This window comes from Camponotus vicinus, unplaced genomic scaffold (assembly GCF_025532165.1).
Source record: "Camponotus vicinus isolate PSW18456_S1 unplaced genomic scaffold, iyCamVici1.0 SCAF_13, whole genome shotgun sequence".
NCBI classification, from domain to species: Eukaryota; Metazoa; Arthropoda; class Insecta; order Hymenoptera; family Formicidae; genus Camponotus; species Camponotus vicinus.
In genome coordinates, this window is record NW_028141949.1 from 12,784,843 (window position 1) to 12,796,533 (window position 11,691).

Sequence of the window (11,691 nt, forward strand, 5' to 3'; positions counted from 1 at the left end):
ATGTACAAGAATTACAATTTCAATCATTTTCTTCGAGCGCATCGTTTCGTGTTAGTGACATCTTCTCAACCCCTCTTGCGAGCTCTGTTACAGGTAAATAATAATAAACCAACTTAATAAATATATAATTTTATGAAAAAACATGTATAATAATATTGAATGCCTCAAAACTGATGGTACAAACAAAAAGGAGGTGAATCTATATAAAAGAAATAAGTCGAAAATATATATGTATCAAATATAATAAAATTTTATTATATGAGGATTTGTTTTCTAGAGAAACAAATTTGATATTCAAATAGGTGTGCACTTAATTATTTTTGGTTTCAATAGCCTAAATTATGTTACTTTTACTCACATTTATATTTCTTTTGTATCAGTTCTGACAGCTTACTTTTCTCAATGATAAAAATTTATTTTGTTTCTCCTTCTCTTCGAATCTTTATATTTTAAACTAGGCAATTAATTATTAATATATTTTGACAATTTAATTGAAAATAATAACTTGTATGTATACACATATATATACACATATATGTATACATATACATACATAGATACATACATATATTTTACGAATCTATTTAGTCATATAATATATAGTCATAATAATTAATCTGAGAAGAACTTTTTAGTTTTAATCATCGCAATTCAAAAACAAAGTCTTCTAAGTATAATCATATTTACATAAATCTCTGTTTATCATTTTTTGAGCCGCAGAGATTTCAAAACCCGTATCGCGTTTACTATAAACAATTAAATTATAAGTATATGAAAGATATCAATATTATAATTGATTAATTAAATAATATAACTCAATGTTTTAGTAAATGAAAATGATAATTATATTATTATATACTCCTTTTCTCCACATAGAAAGCAAAAGACTCGCCATGGGCAAATCCAGAAGGATTTTACATCCTAGTCGATAAGCAGACCGAGACTCGGGGTTGTATAAATGCTCGCTCATATCTCTGGACAGCTTGGAAATATGACTTGCTCTCGGTTATATTCATATGTATCGATCCAGACGATGGAATTGTTCTTTATACGTTTAATCCGTATTCGAACAGTACGCCAGACTACTGGTACGAAGTAGGATATGTCAAAGGACGAGCGGGTCATCCTTGGATAATATTAAAGAGAAAACTCATAAATGGTATTTCTTTCTTTCTCTCTCGCTTTTTTCTTTGTTTTCATCTAAAGAGACATACATATTAGCACGCAAATTAATTTTCAATAATAAAATATTTTAATATAACGTGAAATTAATTTGTCTATGATTTGTTATATTATTTTAGATAAATACTATTTATATAAATTAACAAGAAATATACTTTTTTCCCTAATTATTATATAATTCATTATTAATAAAACATATTACTAATTTTGCGTGATCCTTAGAAAAATTTATCAAAAAGTTTAAACAGCTATCATTTTTATATTTTTAGATAGCGATATATGCATAGCTCTGGATTTTGATAAAACGATCACTCTGAACAGATATCCAATTCGATTAAATGTTATTGATATAGAACCGTTTGTTAAAATCAATTTGAGTTTACCGAAACAAGAAAGATTACGTGGTGAAAGCAGTGATATCATTAAAATGCTTTTAAATAAACTGAATGCAAGTCGCGAGATCACTATCGCTTATAGGGACGCTTATTCGTTGGGCCATATAGGACCGAATGGTACATATAATGGTTTAGTGGCCTCTGCGAGCGACAGCAGAATAGACATTACCATGAATACAAAATATATATTCGAATCGTGGAAAATCAAGTATGTATCTCAGTCGTTTCTAAGGAAATAATTATAAAAATAATTTATATTAATATTTTAAAAGGAATCCTCAAGAGTATCCTACTTCAAGAATTTCTTAAAAATCTAACTAAATTATAAACTTTATACATTAAATATATTTATATCATAGACGAGATAAAAAAGTATAATATTTTATTTATTTTCAGATACCTATATCCTCATGTGAGATCAAGCGTTTGCGTAATAGCGCAACCAAAGAAACAGATCTCCGAATTTATCAAGATAATAAGATTTCTGTCACCGGAAGTAATCGTAGGAATAATCGGGATATGTTTGCTAACTTACATACTTTTTGTGAAAATCGTGGGATATATAAAGGCTGGACTAGAGGTGATAAGACTCGTGGTCGGCGTAGGATTTTTATATTTACCCAAATTGGATTCCGTAAGAATCTTCATATGTATGGTATTGATTTTGTTCCTTAATATAAATGCTCTATTCCAAAGTCATTTGTCATCTTTGCTCACTATGCCGATCTATTATCGCGACATCGACAGTATACAAAGTCTCAAGGTAATGGAAAATTTCATTTTTTTGTTTTTCCTCCTTAGATTTATATCTCAATTCTCGCTAAATTAATAATAAATTTTTTATGTATAGTTATGTATGTCATCAATCTTATTTAAATAAATATGCCAAATTATTTTATAAGCAATTAAAGATACGAAAACACTTTTCCTAAGTTATTTTATTTAGAACCTGAAGATACATAGACTAATTAGTTTTTTGAAAGTGATAATGGTAATAGAAGAGATTTTAAAGACAATTTTATTCTTTAAATGATATATTTTCCATCTTTGATATGATATTAATTGTTGAAGTGAATTCAGAAATCTACTTATTAAAAATTATTTAGAATTATGAAAGATTGTAAATTAATAAAACCCTTTTAAAAGCAAAACATAAATATTACAAAATTATAGTTATTATATTAAATTAAACATATTGGTAAATATAAAAGATACTTATTAAAATTTAATGAGAAAAACGTTTAATTTTTACAGGCTTCCATGACTTAAAATAACTTTTTATTAAGTTATTGTTTTAATAAACGGTATCACATTAAGAGCAAGAAATATAATGCTAAACAAAATTAAATTAATTTTTAAATCTTTATTATTATTAAGACCTTTAAAAAAATATTCAGTAATATGATCATATAACATTACCTTCGAGCAATTTTTATATGAACTTGTAATATTCCGTATCTTTAATTGTTTATAAAATAATATATCTAGCTAAATCAGATACAGTGCATATTATGGAGCAAATAAAATTTTCTTATAAACTTTACAAAATACAAAAATTTTTATAAACTTCACAAATACATCCTCTTATCATTTAGGAACATCTTTACATCATACATAAATTACAGTATTTATTTTAAAGTAAAGCAACTGTTATATTTCAACTTTAATCACAAATTTTTTATAATAAAATAGTATGAATTTAATGATATTTTGAGATATAAGTGGCACCTATTATTAATTTAATTGGTACTTTTTTCAGGATGCCGGTTACACTTTATATGGGTCGAACACCTTCAAGAATATGTTTGACGAATATGATCCTGTATTCCAATCACGCTACAAGATAACTAATTACAAAGATTGCATGGAACATGTCAAAAATTCGTCGACCGCTGTATATGTCGGTGACTGCTACGATTTGTATTACAGAATCAAGAATCTAGATCTTATTAGATCAAAAATGTTGCGTCCGATGATGGCATCGTATATCACCCGCGAGAATTGGCCACTCTATAATCGTGTAAACGATATTTTACATCGGATGATGCAAGCTGGCTTACTGAAGAAAGCTCGAAATGAGATTCACTGGGAAATGGAACGCGAGGAAGAGAGAACCGCTTTAACGAAAAAAGGCTTCAATGTAATTTCGCTAAAGCAGCTAACATTTAGTTTTTATATTCTTGGACTTGGATACGTTTGTGCCATTATAATCTTTGTGCTGGAGTTGGCAATCGGTGGTTCTGTTCCCATATGTCAAAAGTGGAAAGTGATCGGGAAAGGAGAAAAGAAAAATACGAGAAAAAGAAATAAATCTGGAACGAACGGTAAATTTTCAATTTTCAATATTAACATTAAAAACCGACTTGCAATTTAAAAGATTGTGTAAACAACAAACTTTCTCAGCGAAGAAATAGTGCATATTTGAATCATGCACATCAACAGATAACGAAAATCAAAAACGATATGTGTCACAACGACAATGATACCGACGACAACGACGACAACGACAACAATAACAATAATAACAATAATAATCACAGTAGTAGAACCACAATAATTACATGTGGCTAATCTTTCTTCGCAATTGCTGAGATACGCATAAGAAATATGCGAAAACATTTATTTCCGTTACTTGCACTTCACGCACAATTTAACGCATAAATGCGTACTCTCATTGTTATGTTCTGCATAAAATTACAGCACAGAATTCCGTATAACGGAGTGTGTTTTAATTAATTACGAATTACGTTTAACAACATCGGAACACTATTTCGATTTCAAGGCAATTTATTTTTAATGTCAAGATCAAACTATGGAATTGATTATTAAATAATAATCTTTCTCAAAAATTTATTTTTAAAACATTTACATATATTAATCGATACTTGACAATTGCTATTGTGCTCGATCACGCTGGATAGATTTCTTGACATGTGTGTGTGTGAATTATATTCATTCAAAGAATCATATATATTATAGACGAACAACTAAATTAACTCCAACAACTAAATTAAAAAACTTTATCGTTCATGATTCACGCAACGGAGTCTCCATTGATCTAGCATAATTTTCCCTCTCTAAAAACTTTTCTATTTAAGAAATAAAATATAATTCTTGATAAATATAAAATAATGTCAAAATGAACAACAATAATGATCGCAATCATTAATCAGTTTATATTATACATTATTTGAATTTATATAGAGAGTTATATACACGATAAAAAGATTAAAGATAATGAATATATGTATATGTTAAAAGTTGCATTTGTTGCCACATAATGAGATATGTAATTTATTTTTAATTAGATTTTTGTAAAATCAAGAAATCGCGCAATTTGATAGCAAAACAACGCGAATCCATATGCAATCGAAGCGATTTAGAGATTTGGGATTTTTCAATTATTTTCTTTCACACCTGTATAACTGCGAGAATACGGAAAGATTTCCCTTGTATGCATTCGCGCTTTAATCGGAAAAGTCGACCATCCCTGGCCGGTTCACACTCAATCGGACATCAGTGCCTATAGTTTAGTATTTTTCCGAGTGTTATATTCACGTGTTTATGCATTATTATTCGTGGCGTCTGCCGGCAGTACTTCGCAGATACTAAGAGAAAAGAGAATAGTAAGAAAATATTAAGAGAAAAGACAAAGACAAGAATAGAAATGCGTTAGTTTTTCGAGAGACAGTAAACGAGAGAGAGGAAAAAAGATCAAGAGAGAATAGTTCCGGGGTTGAGGTAGGAGAGGGAAAGCAATCAAGATAAACGAGTTCTCTTTTCAATTTACGGGACTTTTCGCTATCGTAAAATGCGTCTCTTCTTGAGATTGTCGGGAGGATCTATATGTAGTTCGGTACTCTGTTTACGATCATCGAAGGCGCCAGACGAGAAGCTAATGAACGGCACACACGTTATTATCGACACGTATAATTGTTGTTTAATCTCATTTTATTTAAGAGAATTTGAAGCAGCGATACAGCCTGATATCTTATTTCATGCGCAAAATTATGCGAATTCAAAGAAATTAATAAATTCTTAATCGGTCTACATTGACAAAATTGTAATATCAAAGAGAAACAAGTGCATGAGAAAAAATACATTAACATAATATCTTAAATTTGTGTTCCAAAAAACAATTCATTTCCCGATCTCTTCATTTCACTTTTCATTCACTCTTGCGAAAAAACTAATTTTAAACTTATTGTTAGCTAGTCTCTTAGAAATACCTTACGTAAATGGATTACTGCATTAATAGATTACGAAAATAAATTTAAGAATAATGAGTTATATCATGTACCACGTACGAACTAATTTTCGCCGATAAATTAGGCCAATATATTTTTATTTGTTTTGCTCTCACGGCGTATCGACGACGTGCGATCGCGTTTATCATTTTCGCAGTAAGATGCCACGAGTCTCGTTGCCCGCGTTCGCAAAACATAAACACAATTATTTCCCTCATCCGGGTTCATATTTTGAAAGATGTACGACCTTCTTCAGATCGACGAGAACGACTCACCGACAATCACGCAGTTTCTTTCAGAGAATGAAAAATTATAGTTGGATTACCGTTCTGGAGATTTAAGAAAGATTTCCGGATCAGAGTGCAAAATCTTTATAATCTCTTAAGGTATGAAAAAGAAATTTTAAAGTAGATATTACAAATAACGTTTAGAAATTGCCTCATCAACTTTAAAAACAGAATGTTGATTTAGTTTGGAATTTAATTTCAGCATATATATTTAAAGTTTTATAATAAATCGTGAATATAATTAAAGTTTGATCCATCGGCGCAATAATGCTACGGATTGTAAATGTACGCGTGTTTTCAGCCTTACTAATCGCGAGGAAAAGATAAATAATGTTAGAAATAATTCGACATCAACACATGACATGCGTTATTTCTTTCAGTTATAGCTTAGTTGAACGCTAATTTCTATCGCTATAATGCGCCGGAAATAGAAGTGGTTTGCCCTATATTCGCGTTACGCGTGTTGAAAGGGGCAAGCCAATGTGTCTACTGCGGTAATGACTCTGACACGTCTAATGATATGGTGTTTGCGAATCGATCGCGAATAAATTCCTTCATCAACCTTGAAACATCAAAATAAAAGTGCATTTATATAAATTGAAGCCTAAAACGATATAGTTAAAATTAAAAAGAATACCAATATACAAATTGATATTATATCGAAAGCACATTTAGAGTCGATTTATTGATATAATGAAAATGTTGAGACACTGAGATAGTTATCGCTATTTAGTTGTAAGCTATTGAAATTGAAATTTTGCTTTTTATAAAACAAGCTTCGAAATTTCGTATATTTGTATAAAATATATTTATATATAAAATTATTCGTTCATTAATTCTAAAGACATTTTAATAGACTTTTAATTTTTAAAGCTCAATTATTGATCTTTCTCGATATCTTTACTAAAAACCTTTTTATTTTCAAATTTAACGGAAATACATGCGCACATGTATATGTGTATTTTCGTACAAACTATGAACAATACACGGTGTCATTATTGGAAAGTCACATCCTTAAAAAGTCGCGACACAAATATCGTTAATCCTAACCGAAATATATGAGAATATAATTTTGAATTATTAGACTCGTATTTATTTATATTTTTATATAGATGCCCGTGCATTGTATAAAACCTTTTTATTTCTTTAAAATACAATCTGCATATAATTATCTGTTTGTCCGAGATAGTTTTTGCTGTTTTCACAAATGTAGTTTTCAAAAACGCACTCCTTCGATAAAATATATTGAATGCCTTCAAAATTGTCGAAATAGACGTGAAATGAACATTGCACGTGCAATACCTTAAAATAACAAGATCTCCACGTATCAATCTCCATTTGATTGCGGGATAACATAATACTGGCGCTAACGTGTGAACAAAGGTCACTATCATGGATAAGCAAAAGAGAAGCTTCTCTTTTTTCTTGTTTTGTCGGAGGCGATTCCCGTCGCGACGATTGCGTGACACGCGTGAACGAAAATATGCGGTCTATCTCTTTCTTTCTTGCATCGTGAGATTTATATTTAAGTGAGAGATATCTAAAAATAGAGACCCTACGCACCCTACGCGATCGTTGGAATGCCGCGATATTATATCCGCGATATTATACCCGCATTTAATTAAACCCGATACGTAAACAGAAGCAACATTGGTTATTGAGGTTTCTTGGACGATGAGCGGCATCCATTTCTACGCTTAAGTGGCACCTAAATGTGTCACTTAAAAGGACAGTTAGAAAAATATATAAATATCTCTATGCTGTATGTCGAATATATAAAGAGTAAACATTAAATATATATATCAGTATTTATGAGATTTTATTTTAACATAAACAATTTGTCTGGTCCGCGCGTGTTCTAGATAACTTCATTTTTTAAATTCATTTGGTCGAAGGCTGCATGATGACACCGCTGTTCACAATTTCAATCTACTTTTAATTAACACATGCTTATTATGTTTTATATTCTCTAATTATTTTTCTATTCTTTATTTATCTTTCTATCTCCGAAAAAGCTTATTCCCTCTGATATAAATATAAAATATATAATAAATATTTCTCTGATAAATATAAATATATAATATATTCCCTCCTTTCGTTTTTTAATCCAGCCTCGTGTATGCGTTCGCGTAATTAAATGAGAACGGATACTTTCAGATGTCCACGAACCAATTGAACGTGCTTGTGAGCCTGATGATCGCCATCGCGTTTCTTTTGTCGGAATCAAGAAAAGCAGAAACGAATGGCCACCCCCAGTTTGACCAGAAGCTCGCGAGCGACTCCAGAGCGGCCCCTGAGCAGCAAGAACTAGAGCAAGAACTAGAGCAAGAACTAGAGTCCGATAACTATTGTGGCGACAAGCTCTCTAATACTCTACATACGCTCTGTAAAGGCGTGTACTATTCCTATGATAATAGTATAGATAATAATATAGATCAAGGTAAGCATAAAAGCTAATCAATACAGAAGATATTTTTTTTCGCTTATATACACGAATCCAAACACCAAATAGGATAGATAATATATCGGTAATGGATTAATGAGCAAAACTTTCTATTTCTGTAACAATGTTAAATAATATATTTGTTTCCTAAATGTATGCAATGTTTTCTTTATCAGATTTTAACATTTGTAATTATAGTTGAAGATGATAGTTTAACCAGCATGATTCATTTATGAATTATTTAATGTATCTCTTATTGTTAAAATTTAATCGCATATGCGTGTGTGTTTTATACAATAAAATAGAAGAAATTTTAATTAATTGTTAAATATTGTTTTAATTGCCATTTAGATTATAAATATTTTATAAAATATTTTATAAAAATTTTTTAAATACTTTTATTAATATGATATACTGATAAATCTATTCTGTAATCTATTAAAAATCACATAAATGAGATAGTTGTTTTTTTAAAGAACATGAAATATTTATAATTAGGCATTTTTTTGGACAACGATTATTTATCGGTGTCATTACGCAGCCTTCGACTAAACAAGTTTAAAAAATGAAGCTATCTGGAACGCGCACGGACCAAATGAACTTTAATAATGCCTGATTATAATATTATTGACCATCTCATTTTAACCATTGTATATATGATTTGCGGAAATTCTCGATGGAACGATTTTGCGCATATGTAATAATCATAATGTTTAGAAAGTTAATAGGAAAAGTTTGAAAGATAATATTCACACGCACAGGAAGATTTTTCACGTGCGACAGCAGTCTATTAGTTATAAAATTTGCTTTTTTAATGCAACGATTGGATCATTAATATTAATGTTCGCATTCCTTCTTTCTCGATTAATATCACCCGCGATGATACGACGAATATTTCATAATGCAACTAAAGTGGAATTATCGAGATAAATTATCGTCTAAATTATCAAATACAAATCTGGATGTCGCAAAATATTTGAATGTTTGAAAAAATATATACATGTGTGTGTGTGAAATAATTTTACAATTTAAAATATATTTAATAATTATAATATTAATCACATAAATATATAAAACGACTCGAAAGTACAAATAACGTTTAATTTGTTCTGGACTTCTAATTGAATGGCTCAATATAAGAATGAGGTCAGTCAGTAATTTATAAAATGATCACTTAAATACAACTTCACATTTAAAGTGAACGTTACGGACACTATGGGTTGCTTCCAATTATGAGAGAATTTTTGCTTTAAACCCATCAATTTCTTAATAGCTCCTTAAGCACAATATTATATGAAAGGCGATTAAGCACATGATCAATCTCTGTGCCTGCAATTAACCAATCACCACTTTGTCACTAATGAATAATGCATGTAATGCTCGTATTACGTATTTCCGAGTGGGATCATCTAAGTCGATAAAGGCACTCTCTATAATCGTCACACTTTTAAATATGCCAATAAAAAATAGAAGCATTATAGGAGTATCTCTATTCGCTGATTCAATTTTTCATAGAAAATAAATATAAGAATTTACATCAGAAATTTGCATGAATCTTTTTCGGATACATAAATCAATTTATCACTGGGCTTAATCGGTCAAATAATCTGACACTGAAATCTAGATATACCGTTTATTGACAATCATGGAAAGCACTTTCTAGTCATTTACATCAAATAATATACATATGCCTTGTATGACGCAAATAACACGCAAATATAAAGATACCCTGTCTTTTTTCTAAAACAAAATTTGCCAATCAAAACTAGCACGATTGTCATTTAAGACATTTTCATTGCTATCAAATTAGATGTTTAACTTTATTAAAGTTGATTTTTTGCTGATTATGTTTATAATTCATTTAAAATATTTAAAAATAATTTATCTTTATAAATTAAATGAATTGTATTTGTGTATATTAATGTGTATCTTTTTTAACTTATTATTGCTAAGAAAGTTTTGAGATTTTTAAACAATAATATTCTATCTTGAGTATTTTCCGAACCGGGAAGAAGCGAATACCGACTACCGCTAAGGGTATCAACTTTGATTACGTATACACGCAAGATATGATCTTGAAGATGGCATGTGACGAAAGAGCTTTCTAGAAAATCTCAAAACTTTCTTAGATTTTTAAATGAGAAAAAATAAGAAGCAGAATGTAATGAATAAACAATAATAAAATGCCCGTAAAAATTGTTCAATTAAATGGTAATGCATGTAGATAGAGAATGTGGTAGAACGATCTTTTTATATTATTTGTACACACTGCTACAAAAGTTTGCACTTTTCTTTCAGAAATGAATATGGACGATCATCTGTTCGTGCCCCGAACAAGAGCACGGAGGATGTTGAGTAGACCGTTCGCCGGTAGGCGAAGAGAACCGCGAGGCATCTACGAGGAATGCTGTCTCAATAAGTGCACAACAAGCGACCTGTCCCTGTATTGCGGTTAACTGTCCCTAAGCGTTTGTCCGGAAATCAGTAATCCTTCGAACTCCGCTTTACCGCTCGATCACCATGCAATCGAATAATCCCAAACATAAGTGCATATATCCATATACTCATACACACACACACACACACACACACACACACACACACACACATACATTACATATGTACAATACACGTTTGGAAAGTTTACTAGTTGCATCATCGCTCATGCTAGAGACTGATTCTATAATGACGTGATAATTATGTATATATTTATGTAATTTTTTGCGAAGAAACTGATTCTCCTGACGTATGATCGTGTGCGGGATTCTTTTGTTCACGATTTCCTTCCGAAAGATGAAGAGGCAGCGAAGAGAAGGCAAAACTTAAGAAAATGAAAGAAATATCTTAAAAAAATGAGATATAAAAACATCAGAAATCTTATGTTCTTTAAATTAATCGTCATAATATTGTTTAATATTAATTATAATAATATTTAAATAAATATTATTATATTTCTCTAAAATTGAAAATGACTTTTTTGTGAGAATGCTTTTATATACTGTAATAATGTGATAATCTATTATGTAGATAAATTATTATAAAATAATAATTAATAGATATTAATTATTATAAAATAATAATTAATTATTATAAAATAATAATTATAAAATATTATAAAATAATAATTAATTAAAATA

At 29.8% G+C, this 11,691-nt stretch overlaps 1 protein-coding gene across 1 annotated transcript; it reads left to right on the plus strand.

Moving 5' to 3' along the window:
• The first annotated feature begins 6,034 nt into the window (after positions 1-6,034).
• Positions 6,035-11,174, plus strand: LOC145963862 (LIRP-like). The gene is made up of 3 exons (XM_083086145.1): positions 6,035-6,210; positions 8,269-8,551; positions 10,853-11,174. Exons 2-3 carry the CDS (start codon positions 8,269-8,271, stop codon positions 11,008-11,010), a joined length of 441 nt encoding a protein of 146 aa, XP_082942271.1. The 5' UTR covers positions 6,035-6,210; the 3' UTR covers positions 11,011-11,174.
• Positions 11,175-11,691: the final 517 nt, after the last annotated feature.

Coding starts and splice junctions, on each gene's coding strand:
- LOC145963862 (XM_083086145.1), top strand. CDS start 8,269: ATGTCCACGAACCAATTGAACGTGCTTGTGAGCCTGATGATCGCCATC. Junction 8,552..10,852: donor AGATAATAATATAGATCAAG/GTAAGCATAAAA, acceptor CTTTTCTTTCAG/AAATGAATATGGACGATCAT.